This window comes from Pipistrellus kuhlii, unplaced genomic scaffold (genome assembly GCF_014108245.1).
Source record: "Pipistrellus kuhlii isolate mPipKuh1 unplaced genomic scaffold, mPipKuh1.p scaffold_m20_p_59, whole genome shotgun sequence".
NCBI classification, from domain to species: domain Eukaryota; kingdom Metazoa; phylum Chordata; class Mammalia; order Chiroptera; family Vespertilionidae; genus Pipistrellus; species Pipistrellus kuhlii.
In genome coordinates, this window is record NW_023425561.1 from 1,812,089 (window position 1) to 1,835,059 (window position 22,971).

Genomic DNA, 22,971 nt, shown 5'->3' on the forward strand with positions numbered 1-22,971 from the left:
GAGATAAGGGCCTGAGAATCCCTGGGGCTCAACTGGCCGAGGCCCCGCTCACCGCCCCGGACCCCCGCCCCCCCCCCCCGGCTGTCACTCAGAAAGAGCCCGGTTTCCCTTCTGCTTAGACGGAGGCGTCCTCTGGGATTGCCAGCGCCGGAGAGGAGGCCGGGCAGAGATGGGCTTTATTAGCACGTTCCGCGGCGGGCACTGCGGGGAAAGGGTTCCGGCGGTGCCGGCCCGCACCTGGGCGCGGGCGCCGGGGCAGCGCACTTCCCGCGGCTAAGGGCGGAAAAACTTCAGAACTTCCGCCGAGATGGAAGCCCCGGGCGTCCCCGCCGCACCCGCCGGAAGGGACCGGCTCTGGGTCAGGACTCCTTCCGACGCGGAGCGGCCGGATCCTCTGCGGAGGCCGCGGCGGCGACTTCCGCCCGCACTCAAGATGGCTGCAGGGGCGCGTGGGAAAGGTCATTGGGAGGAGGCGGAGCCTCCTCTCTCCGAGTTCCGACCCCACCAGGACTGGAACTGGAAAAAGCGCGTCCAGCCGGAGTTTTGCCGCATCTGCGCCGCTGTGCCTGCGCTCTTCGGGCGAGGGAGTCCCTTCGGGTGGGGAGATGGAAAAGTTAATATGAGTTAGCAGGGTCCGCCATTCCGGAATCCCATCCCTGAGATACAGACCACGGCTCCCAGCATGCCCTGTGCCCAAGAGGTCTCCTGACCGCTTTCCTAACCGGCTCCCAGATCACCTGTTTGGCCCTTAGGGACGGGCGGTTTAGAGCCAGACGCTCCGTGTTGGGGGCGGGGGGAGAGGGCCGTAGGACCCTGTGTGCTAGCGCGAGAGCCGGAAGATGGGCCCGCAGTCCAAGAATTAAGGGGTTTGAGGGGTGCTCTCCCTCCACGGAGCACGCCTGTGCCATTCCCCCACAGGCACGTATTCCCTAAACTCTTAGGGGCCCCCACGGGACTTGCAACCGGGGAGCAATGGGCAGCGGCAGCCCCGGGGCTAACCCCCTGAACCTGTCTCCGAGGCCCCCTTTTCTCCGACTCCCCAGTGGGCCAAAGCAGCCCGGCCTAGGCTCCTGTTGCTTCTTCTATGTCCTTCCTTGTTACACTCTCCGAAGTACGTTTTTGCTGTGGTCAGTACATTCTTGCTTGCTTTACTTAAAAAAGAAAGTCCAAAGTGGAAGGCAAAGAACCTGGACACCTGAAAGGGGCCGGCTGGGAACACAGATGCCCACGGGCTTTGTGTCCCACAGATTTGGGGCTCCAGATCTCGGCCTTCTGGAGCGGGGCCTGGACTACAGGTCCCGGCATGCTCTGGGACTCGAAAAGTCCCGAGACTGCAGGTCCCGGCATGCCCCGGGAGCCCGAGGGGAGGGGCCCGGGAGTCCAGGTCCCGGCATGCACCGGCACTAGGCGCCCCTCGGTCGCGCGGCGCTCACCAGAAAGGAGGAGCCGTGGAACTCGTCGCTCATCCTCCGGAGCTCGCGGCCGTAGCGCTGTGCTGCCCAGAGGTTTGGGGGCGCTGAACGCGAGCGGCCGCGGAAGTGGCTGGGCTCCCCCTCCTCGGTGTCGTCATCTTCCTCGGGGTACGAGCTGTGGCGGCTCCGCGGCTCCACAGCCCCAGCGCCTGCAGAGGGGAGGACAGTGCGGGATGGCGTGAATGGCTGCGCCGCGCCCCAGCCTTTGCTCCCGAGGCCGCTGATGTACTTGTGTGCACATCGGCTTGTGCCTCTCGGAGCTCCAGCTCCCGCATGTAAATCGAGGGAAGCTCTTGAAGCTTTTGGTTTGAATTAACTTCTCATTAACCCCACAAATCGTAACTGAGCCCCAATAATGGGTACGGCCTCAGTGTATAAAAGGGCCTTCCGCTGTGCCTGGCACAAAATAAGGGCATGATAAATAGTAAGCTGTAGTTATTAGTGCAAGGCCTATGGGTTGTTAGCTCCTTAATCATCTCCATCCTGCAGCAGAGCAGACCAGTCAGTCCCCTGCCCGGCTGACCTCCAGCTCCGCCAGCCACCTGCCGCTGCTCACTGCTTCACTTCTGTGGCCCGCAGCCTGCAGGACCCCGGAGAACCAGGGGCAGCGCAATGTTTGTACCTCCCACAGCACCTGCGTTGGAGGAAATGTCCTGACGGGTGTGACTTTTTTAGGTAATATTTTTTAGGACACTGTATGGAGCACCTATTATGTGCTAGGTCCTGGGCATTACCCCATTATCCCCTTAACCGTGTGCGGAGTACTAACTCGGCCTCTGCTCTACAGATGGAAGACAAACTAACAGGTTAAGGCGCGCTGGAAGTGCCTAGAGGTTTGTTGGAATCCGAAGTCCAATGCTTACCCTTTGAGCTTCACCTCTCCTCATCCACCCACCCTCACCCTCTGAACCTGTCTTCACCTCGCCCTTTCTGCCAGTGCCTGGAAAGGCCACAGAACAGCATGGAAGTGCCTTGTGAACTGAAAGTGCCTGCGGGTCATTATTCTACTGAGTCGGGAGTTTGACTTGTGAACTGTGTGCCATTCCCCCACTTCTGCCACACACACACACCATCCAGATCAACAAAGACCTAGAACTACTCCCAGGAGCAAACACCCAGACCTAAGTAACCGAGTGGAGGTGGGTCTGAGCAGGTGCCCAGAGCGAGCTCAGCATGCACAGCAGGGCCGGCTGTCAGGGCAGACATCTTGAAGGAAGCAAGGTTTAGGCCAGGGTTTGAAGCCAGGGGATAACTGTCTTGTTCTCCCTCCAAAGACCTTCAGCAGAGTCCTGCCGGCCCGCTGCAGGGGCTGCAGGGCCTCCGAGGGCCCCAGCTCCAGGAACGTGGCTGAGAAACCCGAGAAGGGAAGAGACGGCTGGATCCAGAAAGGCTTTGGCCTGGCCGAGAGGGTGTGGTCAGAGCGTCTGGCTCTTCAGAGCTTCACCAAAGCCCAGGCCCGAGGTCAGGTAGAGACCGAGACCCCACAAAGTCTTTGGGGTTGGAGGTGGCAATGGGGAACAGACAGCTAAGTCAGGAGTGGGGTGGGCACAGGGGCCAGAGGAGCTGGGAATAGGAAGACCCCTGGCAGGCTCAGGCCCATCTGCAGGTCACTGTCCAGTTCTGTGGGACGGGCAGTCAGGGAGGGGCAGTAGCTAGGTAGCTCCCACCTCAACCATATTTCCTGCTCTCATCACCTGAAGCCTCTACCTCCCCCGTGAGGTGGATGCCAGTTCTCCCTATTTTAGGGCTGAAGACTGAGGCCCCTGAGGTTAGGAACTGGTCTGAAGTCACTCAGTTGGCTAGGTAAGTGCTCAGGAAATGTCAGCTATTATTCTCCTTTATCAGCGCTAAGAACCAAACTGCACCACACATGACAGATGCAGGGCCCGAGAGAGGGAAGGGGAGTGATCTGCAGACGGACAGTCTGGGCGCTGCTCCTCGGGAATCACAAGCAGAAGGACACTTGGTGTGTCACTTGGAAGTGCTTCACTTGCATTCATTCATTCTGTCCTTCTCACACCCTGGCCGGGGAGTTCCTCACTGTCCCCATTTGGAGTGGAGAAAACTGAGGCACAGAGAGAGTCATTTGCCCAAGGTAGCAGAGTAGGTACTTGGCCAGTAGGTAGCAGAGCAGAAATCCAAACCTGAGTCTGCCTCCAGGGCCTGGGTCCCTCATTCTCATGCTCCAGGCGCCCCAGTTGGAGAATCACGGAGGGAGGGTTTTCACCAAAGCAGTGGATTTGGCAGTGCCAAACTAGCCACTGTCAAAATGACACACATTTGTGGCAACTGGAACTCTTAAGTGTCCTTCTGTTTACTGGAAAAAACCTAGGAGATTTTTGTGAACCTGTGAGGAAGGAACACTGCCATCTGAACACCCCACCCTCAATCAGGGATCGCCTACACCGCTGTGCAGGGCAGAGGGGGCCCACTGCGGAAGGTAAGCAAGAGAGAGGGGCGTGGCTTCTCCGGGTGGGAGCATGGGTGGGCGCCTAGACCTGCCACTCATACACCCTCCCAGAGGAAGCCTGGGCTGGAGGGGGCCGAGGCCATGGTGGAGACACCCCGCACTTACAGTCCAGCGGGGCCAGGAGGCAGGGGGTGGAGAATGAAGGGACCCTGCTCATCTAGAAGCTCTTTTCCCCGTTGGGCGTCCAGGTAATGGGAGGGACTGACACATCCCTGGTCAGGCCATGAGCACCCAGGCAGACGTAATGAACGGGAGCCTGCAGACAGCGTGAGGCGGGGAAGCTCTGCCATCAGCAGGGCCCAGTTGACAGGTGCTCTCCCACTGCCTGCCCCAGCGGGCGGAGCAGCACGCAGCCCGGGTAGCTTCTACACCTGCAGGCTCAGGCCTGGACGCCCTGTGTACCCTGAAGCCATCTGGAGACCAAAGCCCCTTCCTGGCCTGCAAAGAACATATACCCCCATCTTGCTCAAGAGTTAACGAAATCAGGAAGCAGGGGCGGGCAAATGTCTCTGTAACATCAGAGTCCGTCCCAACTACTCAGCTCCGTGCTCAGCTGGAAAGAGCACGCTGAGCCACGGCATGGCTGTGTTCCACTGAGGTGTCATGGAGGGACACGGAACGAATTCCTTGTCATTTTCATGCTGAGGTGCTCTTGGACCTGTTGTCAACTATTTAAAAATAAAAAAGCCATTCTCAGCTCATGGTCTGTACAAAAAGAGGGATATGGCCTGTGACTCTGGTTTGCCAACCTCTACTCTAAACCCAGCTTTGTCTGTCCCCTGTCTGAAACTTTCAGTGGCTCCCTATTGCTCATGAGATGAAGTTTACTCTTCCGAATGGCTTTTAAGCCCTTACATTGTGGTTCTAACCAATATTTCCCTTGTTTGCCACCAGGGGGGTTTTGATTATTCATGTCTTCCTCTCTGCTTAATGAATGGCAACCCCTAGGTCTGCTCAGAGCCTGGGCCAACTCATAGCAGCAATAGCAATGATCACAGTAATAGTAAGGTCAGCATACACTCCTCTGTGCCACGTACTGTTTCAAAACACTTCCTGTATTAACTCATCAAATCCTCATCACAACCTGATGAGGTGGGACTGGTTCTACTCCCATCCTACCTAATAAAAGAGCAATATGCAAATTAACCATCACTCCACTACACCCACCAGCCAATCAAAGCAAGTATGCAAATAACCCAACCAAGATGGCTACAGCCATAGAGAACAGGAGGGAGGCTTGGGTTTCCCAGGCAACAGAGGAAGCCAAGGCTATAAAGTTTCAATTATAGAAGGTAAACAAATTTAAACAGAAATGGCTGCAGCCACAGAGTGAGCAGGAGGCTTGGCTCCGCTCCAGGCTACATAGTTTCATTTGTAGAAGGTAAATAAATTCCAGATCCCAGGGCCTCTGCTTGGGTCACCAGGGGCCGCGGCTGCCCTGCAAACCACCACAGGCCCCTCGCTCAGGCAACCCCACGCTCCAGGGGAACCCCCACCCTGATCCGGGACACCCTTCAGGGCAAACACGTGCACCAGGCCTCTATCCTATCTAATAAAAGAGTAATATGCAGATTGACCATCACTCCAACACACAATAGCTGCCCCCATGTGGTCAAAGATCCTGCCACCATGTGGACACAAGATGGCCAGCAGGGGAGGGCAGTTGGGAAGCACCAGGCCGGCAAAGGAGGACAGTTAGAGGCAATCAACCCTACAGGGGAGGGCAGTTAGGGGTGACCAAGCTGGCAGAGGAGGGAAGTTGGGGGCAAACAGGCTGGCAGGGGAGCAGTTAGACATCAATCAAAATCGGGTCTAAATGGGCAGTGGACATTCCTCAAGGAGTTCCAAATTGGAGAGTTGTACAGGCTGGGCTGAGGGACACCCCTGCCCCCCTCTCTCCCCTCCCGTGCACGAATTTCGTGCACCAGGCTCCAGTTTAACAGATAAGGAAACTGAGGCAGAATAAGTTAACTGACCTGTTCCAGCTCCACCTGCTAATAAAGGGTAAAGACATGTTTCAACCCTGCAGTCTGGCCCTGGTGCCCAGTGCTGAGCTTTTTCTCCCGCTGGACGTCCTCCCTTCCCTCTCCACCGTCCATCGCCCACAGCTCACCAGGTACCAGCCCCTCCCAGGCACTGGGCTGCGTGCTGGGCTGGCACAGCACACAAGATGGCTGCAGTCCATGCCCGGGGACACTTACAGTCCAGTGGGGCCAGGAGGCGGGGAGTACGAAGAATGAAGGCGGAAAGCAGTGATTCTGGTAGGTCACTGGCACTTAGGGGTCTTTTATGCAAAAACCACTTGCTTTTTAGACATGGAAAAGGTCTAAGCAATCCACTGGCCAGTGTAGCTCAGTGGTTGAGCATCAGCCTATGAACCAGGAGGTCATGGTTCGATACCTGATCAGGGCACACCCAGGTTGCAGGCTCCATCCCCAGTAGGAGGCATGCAGAGGCAGCCAATCAATGATTCTCTCATTACTGATGTTTCTATCTCTCCCTCTCTCTGAAATCAATAGCATACATTTTGTAAAAGTTTAAGAAAGCCTGTGTAGTGGTGTCTGTTTTCTCCTCACAGCCGTCCTCCCGGCATCCCCTCGGCTCCTAGGGCTGCTTCAGACCCTCCTCACGCTCTCCTCCCTAAACCCAGTTTCTCAGGATGTGCCCGCCCTCCTCTCCGTGCCTCAGGCACCCCCAGCCCCGGTCACACCCCTAGCTTGTGCAGGTGGTCACTCCAGCTCCCTGCCACTCCATTCACAGAACAGACGAGGTCCCACTGCCCAGCCGTTCCTTTCCTTGTCTTCCTTCTCCACCCCTCCCCTCACTCTCCTTCCCCTGGGCAGAACCTAAACTATTTAAAAACATAAAAACATAGCCGAAACCGGTTTGGCTCAGTGGATAGAGCATCGGCCTGTGGACTGAAAGGTCCAGGGTTCAATTCCAGTGAAGGGCATGTACCTTGGTTGCAGGGCAGGGTGTGTGTGTGTGTGTGTGTGTGTGTGTGTGTGTGAGTGTGCAAGAGGCAGCTGGTCGATGTGTGTGAGTGTGCAAGAGGCAGCTGGTCGATGTTTCTCCCTGACCGACGTTTCTAACTCTATCCCTCTCAATTCCTCTATGTAAAAAATCAATAAAATATATTTTAAAAAAAACAAACCATTCTGAGCTCACGGACTGTACAAAGAGGGATTTAACCTATGACTCTAGTTTGCCAACCCCTGGTCACCATCAATAACTCAGTCCTGAGCCGCCCACAGGCTCACTACCGCCTCCTACTCGGGCCCTGGTGCCGCCCTTGACACCCCAATCCCATCACTCAGCTCTACTCAATCCCTCCCCTGCCCAAGCTCAAGGAAAAGTCAAAAGCCCTTACCCTGCCTCCAAGGCTCTGCCCCATCCCCGGCCCCTCCCCTCCCTCTGTCCCCTCTGCCACACTGGCCTCAGGGCCTCGGCCCAGCCCACCCTTCCAGATCTCTCCACAGCTAGCCGCAGGGCTCACGCCTCCCTCCCAGTCTTGGCTCACACGGCGATTCTCACCCAGGCAGACCCAGGCCGCCTCAGTGCACATCACTGCCCTGGCCCTGGGCCTCCTGATCTGGAGAAAGGAAAGGCCCTATCAGTTACTTATTTGCTTGTTTAGGGCCTGTCTCCCCCACTGACCAGAATCTAAGTACCACAGGGCAGGGAGTTTTATCTCCTCTGTTCACTGGTGTGCCCTGGCAGCTGGGACAGCACCGGGCACGGATTAAATACCTGCCACAGGGGAGGAGCAGCCAGATGTGAGCAGAAATGCAGCAGGTGCAAAGGCCTGGGAGTTAGTGTGTCTGCCAGTGCGTGCTCATGGCTGAGAGGAGCCTCTGCTGCTGGAAATGGGGAGAGGGTCGTCTAAGCTTCAGCAGGCAAGGGACCCGTTTTTCTTTTTTAAATCTATTTTATTGATTTTTTTACAGAGAGGAAGAGAGAGGGATAGAGAGTTAGAAACATCAATGAGAGAGAATCATTGATCAGCTGCCTCTTGCACACACTCCCTACTGGGGATGTGCCCGCAACCAAGGTACATACCCTTGACCGGAATCGAACCCGGGACCTTTCAGTCCACAGGCTGGCGCTCTATCCATTGAGCCAAAAGTTTTTTTATATTGACTTTTTAGAGAGAAGGGAGGGAGAAAGAGGAAGAGAGAGAGAAATATCAATGAGAAACATCGATTGGACAGCATGTGCTCTAGACGACTAGGGATTGAACCTATCACCTTTTATTATTTGTTAAAAATATATATTTTATTGATTTCAGAGATTGAAGAGAGAAACATGATGAGATAGAATCCTGGATTGGCTGCCTCCCCATGCCCCCTACTGGGGATCGAGCTGGCAACCCCAACATGGGCCCTTGGAATTGAACCTGGACCCTTCAGTCTGCAGGCTGACTATCCAGTGAGCCAAACCAGCTTACACCCCCCCCCCTACCTTTTAATCCACCAAACAACACTCCAATCATCTGGGCTACAGCAGCCAGGGCTGGGGGTGGGGAATAGCTTTATGTTTTCAAAAGATCTCTGGTTTTTCTGAGGTGCCAAGGCCTGTGCCAGGCCCTGGGAAGTGGAGACAGAAATGGTCACTGCCCTCCAGTGCCCATCCTTCCATTCGGCCTGTACTTCTCCTCCCTCCCCTCCCCCCCAGACTAGCTGCCTTGGAGGGCTGTCTGCTTCTAGTGGTTACTAGCCTCTGGCAAGCAGCAAAGATAGCCCGGGTGTGGGTGTGAGCCACAGGGTGAGAGAGAACAGACCTGGAGGCTTCAGCCCGGCTTCACCCCAGGAGCCAGCAAACAAGTGTGACCTTAGGCAAGTCACTTCCCCTTTCTGGTTCTCGGCCTGGCTCAGTGATTTGCTGTGGTCCTGTCCTAACAGCCACATTCTGTGAGCATTTCCTAAGACCAACACTAATTTACTGCTTCTGTACAGTCTGCTAATCACCCAGCAGCCTGTAATGGTGGCGATTAATTGCTGTTTTACAGGAGGAAAGCTGAGGTCCAGAGAGGTTAGGGGCTTGCTCATAGCCACCCTGTGAGTGCGGATGAGGCTGAGGTGCAGGGAGCTAGTGTGGCAAAGTGGACAGGCAGGTGGTTGGGTGGGGAGTGCCTACCTCCATGATGGCTGCTGCTGGCCGGCTGGCCCTGCTGGTGACCAGCTTCCCCCAGGAGACCTGGGACTGTAGTCCAGTGCTTGTTGAGGCCTGGGGGCTGGTCCCCTGTGGGGCCCAGGCCCCTATCTGCAGGGCTGGAGTCTTCCTGCTCACTCTGCTCAAACTCTGGGATCTGGAACATGCTCTGGGCTGTAGGGGTGAGAAGGCAGGTAGTTATGGCACAGCTGGGGGAAACAGTCGCCGGTGGGGGCGGGAGGGAGGGGGTGGCTGACACCCCTGTTCCCTCTTCCACCTCAGAACCCCAGGTCCACCCTGCCTCCCGGGCCCCAGTCTGTCCTCTGAGTCTGGCCCGGCAAGCCCAGCCCGTCCACCCAGAGCCTAAATCTCCTTCCGGAACCTTGGTGCTGGGGAGCCCCAGACCCCTACCGAGGTCTCGGCTGGCCGTGAAGACGGCACGCAGGACTTACCCCAAGCCCGATCTCGAGGCCCGGGACCCGAGCCTGCGCCTCCCTCTAGCCCTGAGGGAGCCCGGTTCTAGTTGCCTGGGTAACAGGAACTGTCACCGACCAGACCCAATCGGCTATCGCGATGTCACCAGGGCTGGCCAGGGGGTGGAGCCACTGGAGGCCCCGCCCCCACGCCCCGGCCCGCCCACCGCTTTCCTCCCTTCCTGGTCCCCGGAGCCCCGGCTCCCGACTTCCGTGTACCTGGGCGCGGGTGGGAGCGGGTGGGGGGTCCTCCGGGGTCTGGCTTCCGCTGACAAGTCCTTCAGCCCCTCCGGGACTTAGTTCCCGACCCTGAAAGATGGGGATAACGACCCCTCCCGCAGGGGCCCGGGCGCTGTGTAAGCCGAGTGCGGAGCGCGGCGGCGAAAGCACCTAGCAAAGCCCCATCGAGCCCAGCGCGGGCGCCTCGCCGCTGCGGTCACGGTCACGACGCGGTCCGCTCCGGGGGCCGGGCCCCGCCTCCCCACGGGGGACCTCGCCCCGCACCGCACGCCTCAGGGCACTCCCCGCGCGTCAGTCAGTCCGGGGAGCCTGGAGATAAGCGGGCGCCTCCCCGGCAGGATGACTGTCGCGGCGCCGCGGGAGGGATAGGGCCCCCGTGCGGGTGGCCGCGCGGCTCGGGGGGACTTTGCGCCCCGCGGGCGGCGGACCAGGTGAGCGGGAGCCGCGCCCCGCGAGGGCGGAGGGCGGGCGCCCCCGGGGGCGGCGGGGGGCGCGGGCTCCGTCCCAGAGGGCGGGGCCCGAGGGCCATCTTGGCTGTGGGCGGAAGTTTCCTTCGGAGACGGGGCGAGGGGAAGCCGCTGCCGCCCTCTCGGCCTGGGGATGGGGGGAGAGGGCCGTGGGAACCGGCGGCTCCGGGCCCGGCCCACCCGGCGCTCGGCCGCCCGCCGCCCCGCGTAACCCCGGCACCGCCGGCGGCGTAGCCCGCGCCCGTTCTCGGACGGCTGCGCGCCGGGCGCGGCCGGGGCCGCGGTGAGACCCGCGCAGTTTGCGTAGCGGACGGCGCCCGCGCAGGCGCAGGAGGGGGCGGAGCCGCTGGAGCCCGGAGCCAGGGCCCGGGTCCCAGCGGCCGGAGCTGGCACCCCCAGAGGTGGACTGAGAGCCCCGCGCCGGCCTGCCCCCGCCTCCCGCGGCTGGAGAGTGGGCGCAGGGGGGGTGGGTTGGGGCCAGCGCCCGGCATCCCGAGGCCTGAAGGCAGAGCCCCCGCCCCGCCTCGTCCGGATCATTGGAGGGGAGAGAGCCCGCAGTTGGAGGAGGGGGAGAGCCGGGTGTTGAGCGCCTCACGCCGCAGCCGCTGCCCAGAGCCAGCAGGCATCGGCGGCTCTCCCCCTCCTGCCGGGACGACGGGAGCGACAAAGGCCAAGGACCCTTCTCCTTCAGCCTCTGCACCCCAAGCTCCCGGCTCTGGGTCTGGCCCACGGAGGCGACGCTCCCCACCCCCACCCTCAGCCCCGGAGAGGAGAGACTGTCCTTCCCCATCCTGAGTGCAGGACCCCGGGCTGAGAGTGCCCCGCAGCCAGGGCTGCTGCAAGAGCCACTGCCCCTCCCTCGGTCCAGGGAAGGGCCTGGCCAGCCACAACTTCTTTCCCCCCAGACGCCCCCTCTGTCGCTGCGCCCTGCAACTCCCACCCCCGCGTATTTATTTGTGTTTCCCTGGCCCCCTGCCAGCCCCTCCATCTCCGCATCAGGATTCAGGCCTCCCTTTCTGACATGGAGAGTAACCTGTCTGGCCTGGTGCCTGCTGCTGGTCTGGTGCCTGCGCTGCCACCGGCCGTGACCCTGGGGCTGACTGCGGCCTACACCACCCTGTACGCCCTGCTCTTCTTCTCCGTGTATGCCCAGCTCTGGCTGGTGCTCCTGTACGGACACAAGCGCCTCAGCTACCAGACGGTGTTCCTGGCACTCTGTCTGCTCTGGGCTGCTTTGCGCACCACCCTCTTCTCCTTCTACTTCCGAGACACCCCCCGGGCCAACCGCCTGGGGCCCCTGCCCTTTTGGCTTCTCTACTGCTGCCCCGTCTGCCTGCAGTTCTTCACACTGACGCTCATGAATCTCTACTTTGCCCAGGTAACCGTGGTAACTGGGTGGGGATGGGCTGTGGAGTGGCGAGCCTCAAGCCCGAAGGAATAATGGGCATCTCTGCTCCCAGGTGGTGTTCAAAGCCAAGGCGAAACGTCGGCCCGAGATGAGCCGAGGCTTGTAAGTCTGTCCTCCCCCGCCCCCCCCGCCCCCCCCGTGTCTGTCCCTTCCCGTGTGGCAGGGCCGGGGGGAGGACACCTCGGGGGATGTTTGTGAAAGCTGGGGAAGGTGACGCGCCTGGCACAGGAGGCCGGGCAGAAGTGTGGCGTGGGTGAAGGGCAGTGGTTATAGAAGCAGCCGGGAGACGGTGCCAGTGTCGTCCAGGACAGAGGAGGAGCTGGAAGCTCCAAAACCAAACGGCTTCTGGGTGACCTTGGGTGGCGAGGCTCCCGTCCTGGGTACCACACCTTGCCACTTAATAAGCGCTTTCACAGACATCTGTCATTCTTACCACTCACCTGGGAGGCTGTTCCTGTCTGCTTGAGAGATGAGGAAACTGAGGCCCAGGAAGATAAAGCCACACGTTCAAGGTCATAGAAGTGGCTGGAAGCATAGCCAGGGCTTCAGCCCAGATTTCGGACACCCGATCCAGTGCTCCTTCCACTGTCCTACAGCTGTCGGTCACCTTCTGACCCCCTGGGCCTCAGTTTCCCGTCTGTTAAGCTGGAGGAGCCAGTGCGGACTGAGGCCTGAGGGTCTGATGGGCGCCAGGTCTCCTGGGGCGGCTGGTGGTCGGTGAGCGGGGCCGGAGTGTGGGGCTGACTGTGCCGTGGCTGCAGGCTGGCTGTCCGAGGGGCCTTCGTGGGGGCCTCGCTGCTCTTCCTGCTGGTGAATGTGCTGTGCGCGGTGCTGTCCCGCCGGCGCCCGGCGCAGCCCTGGGCCCTCCTGCTGGTGCGCGTCCTGGTGAGCGACTCCCTGTTCGTTATCTGCGCGCTCTCTCTTGCCGCCTGCCTCTGCCTTGTTGCCCGGCGGGCACCCTCCACCAGCATCTACCTGGAGGCCAAGGTAGGGTCCCAGCCCTGATGCCTGGTGTCCTTTGGGGGTCTCCGGGCGGAGAGGAAGCCGGAGCCTCCCCTCGCTGAGGGTCCCCTGTTGTCATCTGTTTCAGGGGACCAGTGTGTGCCAGGCGGCTGCCATGGGCGGTGCCATGGTCCTGCTCTATGCCAGTCGGGCCTGCTACAACCTGGCGGCCCTGGCCTTGGCTCCCCGGAGCCGGCTGGACGCCTTCGATTATGACTGGTACAATGTCTCCGATCAGGTGGGCGTTTGGCCTGTCTGCTGCCTCCTCAGTAGCCGTGGCCCCTGGGCCCTGTCCGGGTGCCCCCCTGGCACCGCTGCAGATTGGCTGAGCCCTGGCTCTCCCGCAGGCGGACCTGGTGAACGACCTGGGGAACAAAGGCTACCTCGTGTTCGGCCTCATCCTCTTTGTGTGGGAGCTGCTGCCCACGACCCTGCTGGTGGGCTTCTTCCGGGTGCACCGGCCGTCACAGGATCTGGTGAGGCCGGTGCGGAGGGCTGGCACTGGGCCGGGGCCGGGTGGCCGTGGGAGGCCAGCGGGGGCTGGGAGAGCATCAATGGCGGCTTCCTCCCCCAGAGCACCAGCCACATCCTCAACGGCCAGGTCTTTGGCTCCCGTTCCTACTTCTTCGATCGGGCCGGGCACTGCGAGGAGGAGAGCTGCTCCTGGGGGCACAGGCGGGGCGAGAGCACCAGGTAGGAGCCTCCGCCCACCGCAGGCCCCTGAGCTCCCAGCCCGCTCCGTGGTGCCATGGGGACCAGGTCTTGGCATCCAGCCCCAGCCCCCGCCGTGGCCTTTGTTTGCCTCTGTACTTGGTGGGGGCCCCTCTGGCTTCCCCCTCTTGCCCCGAGGATGCAGTTGGCTACCGTGCGCTGTGCCCAAGCGCTGGGTCCTGGAACGTCTGGGTTCCTGGGCTCTGCTCTAAGCCTCTCTCCCGCCCCAACTCCTGTGCGTGCGGCCCCGGTCCCTGCCTCGTAACCGACCCTGTTTCTCTGTCTGCAGCATGTCCGGCAGCCTCGGCTCCGGCAGCTGGTACGGCGCCATCGGGCGGGAGCCAGGCTGGTACGGGGGCAGCCAGACTCGGACCACGCCTCTGCTCTTCTCCCAGGTGCTGGACCCTGGCAGCCACCACCACAGCCTCTACTCCACTCCACAGACGTGATCCCCTCCACCTGCCCCGAACACTCACACCCCAACCCCCCCACCCAGGCCCCTGTGCCAAGTTCATCTGCTGCTTCTTGCCCGGGACCCCAGGGGCTGTGGCCACCTCCTCCCCGGCCAGCTCCCTGCCACGTCCGTTGTAGTGAGTCTGTGCTGGTGGGGGCACGGCCCTGCCTGCCAGATGCGCACGGCACCCTGGCATGACCTGCGCCTCCGCTTCCGCGCTGGAGCCAGCTACCTCTCCTGTGTCTGCCACTCAATAAACAGTGTCTGTGCCCCAGGCTGACCGCTTTCTGTGCTCCTCGAACCTTGTCTGCGTGGCTGAGGCTGATCAGACACGGGCCCTCAGAGGGGGCTGCTGGGCGGGCAGGGGCTGCCTACCTCCCCAGGCTGGAGGGCAGGGTGCGGGAGGAGCCTGGATCTGAGCAGAAGGGAGACCAGGAGCCATGCTTTCCCTCCAGCCCCCTGTCTACATGAATCATTTCTACTCCTTCCTTAACACCTGCTTCAAGTGCCGCTTGTTTTTAGAAGCTCCCCCCCTGGGCCCGGGAACCATGTCCCCTGCTGGGTCCGCGGCACTGTGATTATGTCTTGCATCTCCGAGTGGACGGGATTTCTGGGGACGCTGCTCCCCTGGATCACATCCAACCTGGCCTTCAGGTCGGGGGCTGGTCCGGGGCTGTGGGGGAAGAGTTGGCCCCCGTTTCCCTGCCAGATGTGGGTTGGCTGGTAGCCTGGGCCCCCCCCACAGTCTACCTGGTAGTCCCGGCCCCTCTTTGGCCACCGCTAACGGCACAGCCATGCCTTCTGCTGCCGTTGCCCTGCAGGCTAGTCCCCCGCTGGGAGGTGCTTAGGGAAGGTCTGTCGCCTGCACGCAGACCTGACTGTTCCCGCCTTCCCAGTCCTGGCGCCTACCACTGAGCCTGTCTCGAAGCCCTGCACTTGGGACTGTCCTGGGCCCCAGCCTTCGGGCCCCTGGGGCGGGCACAGTCACTTTTCTTTGAACAGAAAGTTGCTGCCATTTGTGTGCCAGGCTTACACACGCTGCCCTCCTTAGTGCTCAGCATAGCACCCCCAGATGAAGATGAACTCCCCTTTTTTACTAGCGGGACCTGCAGGCCCCAGAGCTTGGGCATGCCGTCAGGCCCCTACTGGCAGGGATCAGCCTTGGCGCCCAGGCTTCCACCACCCATGGGGGACAGAGGACCCCAGCAGGGTCTTTGCAGAGGAGGGGGCTGTAAAGCGGGTGAGAGCAGAGAGGAACCAGGCTCCAGGATATGCCAGTGCCCTGGCAGTTCAAGCAGCTGGGACTGGCATGGGGAGAGGACCAAAGATGGGGATACGGGAGCAGGGACAGGTGCCCAGTGTGGCCACTCCCTCAGTGTGGAGCCGGGGCCAGGCTGTGGAGGGGGGAGGGAGGAGCTGAGGGCCCTTCTGCCCTGTAGGGAGCGGGGAGAGTAGCGTGGTGCCCTCCAGGAGGGGAGTGCTGGCCACCCCAGGGGCAGGGCGGTGCCAGGCTCCGTGCTCCGTCCGGACCCAGCGGCATCCCTGCGGGCGCCTGTGCCTTGTCTCCAGGGAGAGGCGCCGGCTCAGCCCCCGGAGGCGGCACCGGAGGGGTTAACGCGGTAGGAGGGGGCTTCAGGCGGCGGGAGGGGGTCCCAGCCCCGCGGCCGCCGCTCCGCCCCTGCCGCTGCCCCCGCGGCCCAGCCCGCACCGGGGAGGCACCGGCTCCGGGGAGGCACCGGCTCCGGGGAGGCACCGGCTCCGGGGAGGCACCGGCTCCGGGGAGGCCGCGGGGAGCGGGTCGCAGCCTCCGTGGCAGCGGGGCGGCAGTGAGTGCGGGCGGAGGGGCGGCAGGGAGTGCGAGGCGGGGGCACTCGGGGCGGAGGGGCGTCGCTGGGTGGGGCCCCCTCTCTTTCCCGCGTGGGCGCCCCGGGAATCGTGCGGCGCCCGCCGCGCTCCGAGGTGTGGGCGCGGTGCGGCGTGCGGGGTGGCGGCCGGCGCTGCGCGGGGCCGGGGTCCGAGAGGCTCCCGCAGGTGCGGGCACACGTGTGACGGCCTCCCTCCGGCCCGGGGCGGTGTGGCCGGGGCGAGCGCAGGCGGCGGCGGGCTGCGGGCGGGGCGTGGGCACCAGCTTGTGCGGCGCGTGTGCGTGGGCGCCCGCCCGCGGCCAGGGGCTGCCAGGCCCGGTAGGCGGCCCGGTCCGTGTGCGGCCCCCGCCCCGCCCCGCTCCTTCCCGCCCCGGCCCACCCCTGCGCGCACCTGCACCGGGACCGACCCACCCTGGTTCCTCGAAAGCCGGGCGGGGCTCGGGGGGGCCCTGGAGGCCGGGCGGGGGAGGGGGCAGCGCCTGGGGGATCCCCGCCCAGCCCAGCCAAGAGAGGGAGATGCTGCGGTGGCAGCAGGCGAGCCTGACGGCATCCTGGTCCCCGCCCAGTGCGCCGGCTTTCCTCCCCTTCTCCTGCCCGCGCCGCCCTCGCGGAGGCCGTTCCCACGCCGTCCTCCCAGCCCCCCACCCCCCGCACCCCCACCCGCTGGCGTTTCCCGCTCCCCTGCCTCTCCCCCAGCAGGCTCCGGCTCTTCCTCTTCACTCTCCTCCCTCCTCTTCCCTTCGGGTCCCTCTTCTCTTCTGGCACCCAGAGGGCCCCCCCCCAGGGGCTGAGGGCCTGAGGGCGGGAGTGGAGGTGAGGGGGGACCACAGCAGGGAGGCTGGGTGTGTCCTGGTACCAAGCGCCCAGCCGGAGGGCCGGGGGCGAGGGCCTCCGAGGGCAGCGGAGCCGGAGGCTCAGTGACTCCCCGTGGGCAGGGGCTGGAGGAGGCTGCCCGGCAGGTGACTGATCGGAGATCCCGGTTCTGCCCGCAGTGACCACAGCCCTCCCGGAGCCGCCGGGCCCGGGGCCCGCCATGCGCAGCACCACGCTCCTGGCCCTGCTGGCGCTGGTCCTGCTCTACCTGGTGCTGGGCGCGCTGGTGTTCCGGGCGCTGGAGCAGCCGCTGGAGCAGCAGGCCCAGCGGGAGCTGGGGGAGGTCCGGGAGAAGTTCCTGCGGACCCACCCGTGCGTGAGCGACGGGGACCTGGGGCTCCTCATCAAGGTGCGTGGGTGGCAGGGCCCCTGGCAGCTCCCCCGGGACCCCTGGCCCCAGTGCACGCCTGTGGGGCCGTGAGCTCGGGTGCTGCTTCCAGGCTGGCCCCCTGAGGGCTGAGCAGAGGCTGGGGGCACGTCTCTGTTTTCAATGTGATGTGTGGGGAGCGTGCTCTCCTCGCTGTGCCTGGCTTTGGAGAGTGCCTGGATGGTCTCCTTCAGGGTGGAGACAAGAAAGGTAGGAAGGAAGGAAGGAAGGAAGGAAGGAAGGAAGGAAGGAAGGAAGGAAGGGAGGGAGGGAGGGAGGGAGGGAGGGAGGGAGGGAGGGAGGGAGGGAGGAGGAAGGAAGGAAGGAAGGAAGGAAGAAAGGAAAGAAGAAATGAGCAAATGGCTATAGCAATGAGATAGGTTACCTTGTCACATGGATTAGGGCAGTGGTCGGCAAACTGCGGCTCGGGAGCCACACGCGGCTCTTTGGCCCCTTGAGTGTGGCTCTTCCACAAAATACCACGGCCTGGGCGAGTCTATGTTGAAGAAGTGGCATTAGAAGAAGTTTAAGATTAAAAAATGTGGCTCTCCAAAGAAATTTCCATCGTTGTCCGGTTGATATTTGGCTCTGTGGACGGATGAGTTTGCCGACCACTGGGTTAGGGTTACCAGATAAAAGTCAGGGCACCCCATTACATGTGAATTCCAGCCAAACAAGGAATGGATTTTAAATGTGACCGTGCCCCTGGCAGTATTTTTATTTGCTAACTCTGGCATCCCCACCCGGGCTCCCATGCTGCCTCGGGGCCACAGACACCTCCGGGGAGCCCAGGAACACTGCGCACCCTCCCCCAGAAGCGCACCTACAAACAGCGCAGTTGGTTCCGGAGGCTTCCGGCCGCCTCCGCCTGTGTGTGCATCGTGAATGCGGTTAGCGCCCCTTCACCCAGGACACCTGCTTATGCTTAGAGGCTGGAGGGGAGGCAGCCAGGGACCCGGCCAGGGACTAAAGGGTGAGCTTGTTTTCCGGGAGACGGTCAGCCTCACCTCTATGGCTTTCTCTCACTCCTGAGTCGCTGTCATATTAAACACTAAGGTTTAGCTTTGATAAATGGTGTTTATTACTTTAGGACAGATCACTCCTCTTCCCCCGCCTGCTCTTCCGGAGGGAGGAGCCATCAGCGTGGAGGCCCCTGTGTTCCTGCGATTCCCATTGTGGCAGGACCAGAGCAGAGATGAGGATGGGGCATCTAGGAGGGTGCAGCAGAGACAAGGTCAGGCCGCCCCTGGGGGGGGGGGAGAGAGAGAGAGAGAGAGAGAGAGAGAGAGAGAGAGAGAGAGGCTCAGAGAGGCCTGGGCAGGAGGGAGAGTCTGACCAGACCACAGGGCAGAGGGAGGGAGGGAACCTGACCTATTTTATCTTCACAACGGAGTTACTTTTTCCCGAATAAAAAAGAAGTAAAGGAAGGCAGAGATGAGAAGGATGGGCAGCAGCTGCTCTGTTTCTCTCCACAATTAGCCAGGCAGCAGTCATGCCGCTGGGAACAAGGTGCTGTGCCCGGCACCATGGAGGCAGCAGGGGATGGGCGTTGGGGCGGGACAGATGCGAGCTGTGTCCTAGAGTCGTGGTTGGCAAACTGCGGCTCGCGAGCCACAGGCGGTTCTTTGGCCCCTTGAGTGTGGCTCTTGCACAAAACACCACGGCCTGGGCGAGTCTGTTTTGAAGAATTGGCGTCAGAAGAAGTTTAAGTTTAAAAAATGTGGCTCTCGTACTGTTGATGTTTGGCTCTGTGGACTAATGAGCTTGCCGACCACTGGCCTAGAGGATGCCACATCTGGGCGAGGGGACAGCTCCGTGGACAGGTCACTACAGAATTGGGTGGGAACGCCACTTTCCCCACTTCCTGCTTTGCTAACCACCTGCTGTAGGCTGGGCCTGGGCTGGGTGCTGGGGGCAAGGAGGGGGGTGCCAGGGCCTTTGGGAAGAGCTGGTAGCAGACAAGCGGGTGGAATTTAGAGATGGGTGGCTGGGTTGCAGGGCGGGCAGAGGCGTGGAGGCTGGGAGGAAGGGAGAAATGGGTAAATGGCTGTAGAGCTCAGACTTAGCAGATGCCTAGTCATTTGAAACAAAAATTAGGACACACAGGATGACAAAGGATTTTTTCCCCCCTTAAGTGGTGAATTTACCAGAAAAAGTGTTGCAAAATAAATATTAAATCACTTTAAATCATATATTTCACTTCTTGGCTTTATTAAAAAATTATTATTACAGGAAATGAGATCATCTCAGAAATCTGGGGTTAAGGTCACCTAATGTGGGTTCCCAAATGGGAGAGTTCATCCGGAGAGGAGACTGGGCAGGGAGGTTGGAAGGAACCAGGTTGAAGAGCGGCATGAAGCCTGAGTGGGGTGTGTGTGTGTGTGTGTGTGTGTTGGGGGGCTCCGTTCTGGGAGCTGGGGGCGGGCCCTCATTCAGGACCGTTCATTTGGAAAGGGCCTGCTAATGAGGACAGGGAGAGAGAGAGGTGGGGTTTTTTTGTTTGGTTTTTTTTTAAGATTAGCAGTTTTTTTTTTCTTTTTTTTTCTTTTTTAATACATTTTATTGATTTTGTACAGAGAGGAAGGGAGAGAGATAGTTAGAAACATCGATGAGAGAGAGTCATTGATCAGCTGCCTCTTGCACACCCCCTACTGGGGATGTGCCCGCAACCAAGGTACATGCCCTTGACCGGAATCGAACTCGGGACCTTTCAGTCCCCAAGCCGACGCTCTATCCATTGAGCCAAACCGGTTTCTGTGAGAGAGGTGGTTTCTGATCCCCCTCTCCCTCCCTGCCTTTGTGTTATGGCTCTGTGTGCTGTGGGCTGTGGGGAAGGGCCCCATTCACCCCCACCCCATTGTGCCCCAACCTCTGTCTCTTAGGGCAGGCCCTCTCAAAACACAGGCCCTGCCCTGCCTGGCAACAGGGACAGACACATGGCCATTGCAGTGATTTAACCGTGTTTGCTGAGCACCTGCTCTGTAGCACAGGCCTTCAGCAGGCGGGCAGGGCCTTGTGTGTGCACAGATCCACAGAAACGGGATGGAAATGTTGACGGTAGATGCACCTGCCTGGAGGGAGGGTCCCTCACTTCCATCACATGTTCTAAGGTAGGGGACTCAGAGGCAGCTTCCGTGGGGCAATGGGGGGGGGGGGTGTCTGGGGAAAGCTGGAAGTCCCAGGCGTGGCCGCTGCATGAGACACACGGTGCTTACTTTGCTGGGAGGGCTCTCACTCCCCGCCAGGTGAGACGGTAGGTGCTGTTAGCTCCATCCCCGGGTGGTAGATGCGGAAACAAAGGCACGGAGACTTCGCCATGTTCACGCAGCACCAAGATTTGAAGCCAGACAGCCTGGTCCCAGAGTCTGTGCTCTTGATCACTGTGAAGTGGAAAATCTGTTGTGCGAGATTAGGGGGCAGCTAGATGTTTCTAAAGCAATGTGGAGGTCAGACAGCATTGGGTCGCCCCATGTGCAATGTGTGTTCAAAGGGAGACATTCAGGAAGGAGACAGCTGGGAGGGGCTGGAGGGCCAGGGGGTGGGGACTGAGGCTCCTCCCCTGTGCCTTGTCCCGCAGGAGGTGGCCGATGCCCTGGGCGGGGGCGCAAACCCTGATATCAACTCCACCGGTCAAGGCAACTACTCGGCCTGGGACCTGGGCGCCGCCTTCTTTTTCTCCGGCACCATCATCACCACCATCGGTGGGGGAGGGGCTGGGCTCTCTCTAGGGGGAGGTGCAGGGGGAGGGGGGCGGTCAGGTAGCCCCTAGATCTCCCGCACGGCCCCTCCGCCCAGGCTATGGCAACGTAGCCCTGCGCACAGACGCCGGCCGCACCTTCTGCATCGTCTACGCGCTGGTGGGCATCCCGCTGTTCGGGTTCCTGCTGGCAGGGGTCGGGGACCGGCTGGGCTCCGCCCTGCGCCACGGCATCGGCCACATTGAAGCCATCTTCCTGGTGAGCCGCTCCGCCCGCCCGGGGCGCCTTTTCTTCAGGACACCTTTCCCTCCCAGGCCGGGGAAGGCGGGGCCTCCCGGAGGAAGGGGTGTGCGTGAGCGCGGAGGATCGGGCTCCGGCTCCCGCCTGTGCCCTCCCCGCAGAAGTGGCACGTGCCCAAGGAGCTGGTGCGGGTCCTGTCGGCGGTGCTCTTCCTGCTGGTCGGCTGCCTGCTGTTTGTGGTCGCCCCCATGTTCGCCTTCTGCTACACCGAAGGCTGGAGCAAGCTGGAAGCCATCTACTTCGTGGTGGTGACGCTCACCACCGTGGGGTTCGGGGACTATGTGGCCGGTGAGGCCCCCTTTCTGGAGCTGTGCTTTCCTGCCCGCCTTTTCCTGCCCAGGCTCTGCCTCCCCCGTCTCCCACCCAACTCCGCGGGCCTTGTGCCCTCAAACGGGATGACCCCAATGCTATGTCCGCGCACGGAAGGCACCCTCACCTGGTTGCACGGATGCAACACTTTCATTCTTGCATGCCTGCATGCATGTTCACACACATGTCAGGGTGCACCCCTCACACATGCTCCCACTCTTGCACGTGAGCGCTCCCACTCCCACGCTCTTACCTTGCGCCCCTTCGGGCCATGCGCGCTCACGTGGCATGCCTGCACACACCGCCCGAGCCCTGTCCGGGAGGGGATCCTCTCTCTCCTGAGCTGGGGAGAGGGGCCCGCACCCACCTCTCTGCCTTCCCCCCCGCGTCCCAGGCGCCGACCCCGGCCACACGCACGCAGCCTACCAGCCGCTGGTGTGGTTCTGGATCCTGCTGGGCCTGGCCTACTTCGCCTCGGTGCTCACCACCATCGGGAACTGGCTGCGCGCCGTGCTCCGCCGCACGCGGGCCGAGGTAGGCGCCCCCGCCGCTGTGTCCGGGCAGGTGGACTCTGGGCAGGGCCGGGCGCGCCCCATGGGCACCAGCGGGGCCGGGGAAGCTCGGACAGGGCTGGGGGGCTCCATCTCGGTTCTGAGGGCCGGGGGAGGATTTACCCGAATAAAACCCGGCGGCGCGTCACCGGGCACTGCAGACGGGCAGCAGGTAGGTCAGTGTGAGGGGCTCAGCCAGCGCGGACGTACCCACAGACAGTCTGACACTCTCCAGGCTCCATACCCTCTGAGTCTGTCACCCCGCTCCTCCCAACGGGCCGGGGAGCTGGGGGATCTCTGGGGCCGGGACGGGGAGCGGGGATAACCGGGGATTCTAGAAAAGCCTCGTTCTAGGGGGCCTCGGTGCGGTGAAGGAGGCGAGAGGGTGCGGCGGGCCGGGCTGGGGCAGGAGGCCCGGGCAGAGGAGCGGCGCCCGGCTGGCGAAGGGCAGGCTCCGGGGAGCGGGGCTGGGGTGCCGCGGGGGAGACCCCAGGTTGAGGACTGCGTCCCCCCCCGCCCCGCAGATGGGCGGCTTCACGGCCCAAGCCGCCAGCTGGACCGGCACCGTGACGGCGCGGGTGACCCAGCGAGGCGGGCCCGCCATCCCGCCGTCGCCGGAGAAGGAGCGGCCGCCGCCCGCGCCCCCCGCGCCCCCCGCGCCCCCCGCACCCCCGGAGAAGGCCGCCCCGCCCCTCGCCTCCCCGCCCTCCGCCCCCGCGCCCCCGGCCTCGGCGCTGGACTACCCCGGCGAGGGCCTGGCCTTCATCGACGACTCCTCCGACACGCAGAGCGAGCGCGGCGGGGTGGCCCGCGCGCCCCGGGGCCGCCGCCGCGCCCCGCGCCCCGCCAGGAGGCCCGCCCGGCCCCGCGGCCCCCGGCGCCCCCGCCACCAGGGCGCGCCGGTGTAGGCGGCACGGCGCCCGGCTCTGCCCGCGGGCTCCGCTCGGGCCAGAGAACCCTGCGCGCCCGGCCCCCCTCGCTCCGTCACCTCCTGCCCCGTGGGGCCCGCTCCTGTCCGGGACCGGCCCGCACCCCGCTGGGCCTCAGGCCCCAATAAAGGGAACTTTACCGCTGCGCGTGCGCTCCGAGGGCGCGAGTGGGGGCGAGTGCGGGGCGGGGCCCCCTGGGAGCCAGGCCGCCGGCCTCCCGCACCCGCCGGG

The 22,971-nt window shown here is 62.3% G+C and overlaps 4 protein-coding genes across 8 annotated transcripts; 2 read left to right on the forward strand and 2 right to left on the reverse strand.

Annotated features, from left to right (window-relative positions):
* Positions 1-442: 442 nt before the first annotated feature.
* On the reverse strand, positions 443-9,705 carry BAD (BCL2 associated agonist of cell death). Its single transcript, XM_036417373.2, has 4 exons — positions 9,546-9,705; positions 9,079-9,267; positions 1,434-1,621; positions 443-591 (listed from the first exon to the last, which is right to left on the reverse strand). Exons 2-4 carry the CDS (start codon positions 9,257-9,259, stop codon positions 460-462), a joined length of 501 nt encoding a protein of 166 aa, XP_036273266.1. The 5' UTR covers positions 9,260-9,267; positions 9,546-9,705; the 3' UTR covers positions 443-459.
* Positions 9,706-9,787: 82 nt separating this feature from the next.
* LOC123651474 (transcription initiation factor TFIID subunit 4-like) lies at positions 9,788-16,998 on the reverse strand. The gene is made up of 2 exons (XM_045574086.1): positions 16,975-16,998; positions 9,788-11,083 (listed from the first exon to the last, which is right to left on the reverse strand). Exon 2 carries the CDS (start codon positions 11,061-11,063, stop codon positions 10,098-10,100), a length of 966 nt encoding a protein of 321 aa, XP_045430042.1. The 5' UTR covers positions 11,064-11,083; positions 16,975-16,998; the 3' UTR covers positions 9,788-10,097.
* GPR137 (G protein-coupled receptor 137) lies at positions 10,962-14,122 on the forward strand. 4 transcript variants are annotated; one of them, XM_036417350.2, is made up of 7 exons: positions 10,962-11,651; positions 11,734-11,783; positions 12,443-12,668; positions 12,772-12,921; positions 13,031-13,159; positions 13,258-13,376; positions 13,790-14,122. In XM_036417350.2, exons 1-7 carry the CDS (start codon positions 11,295-11,297, stop codon positions 13,983-13,985), a joined length of 1,227 nt encoding a protein of 408 aa, XP_036273243.1. In that variant the 5' UTR covers positions 10,962-11,294; the 3' UTR covers positions 13,986-14,122. The 4 variants fall into 4 exon arrangements, with proteins under 4 accessions (XP_036273243.1, XP_036273244.1, XP_036273247.1 ...); XM_036417351.2 differs by having other exon boundaries at positions 13,285-13,376; XM_036417354.2 differs by having other exon boundaries at positions 13,285-13,376; positions 13,684-13,985.
* KCNK4 (potassium two pore domain channel subfamily K member 4) lies at positions 16,427-22,965 on the forward strand. 2 transcript variants are annotated; one of them, XM_036417355.2, is made up of 6 exons: positions 16,429-16,935; positions 20,531-20,654; positions 20,749-20,909; positions 21,053-21,239; positions 21,655-21,794; positions 22,336-22,834. In XM_036417355.2, exons 1-6 carry the CDS (start codon positions 16,747-16,749, stop codon positions 22,717-22,719), a joined length of 1,185 nt encoding a protein of 394 aa, XP_036273248.1. In that variant the 5' UTR covers positions 16,429-16,746; the 3' UTR covers positions 22,720-22,834. The 2 variants fall into 2 exon arrangements, with proteins under 2 accessions (XP_045430035.1, XP_036273248.1); XM_045574079.1 differs by having other exon boundaries at positions 16,427-16,935; positions 21,053-21,794; positions 22,336-22,965.
* Positions 22,966-22,971: the final 6 nt, after the last annotated feature.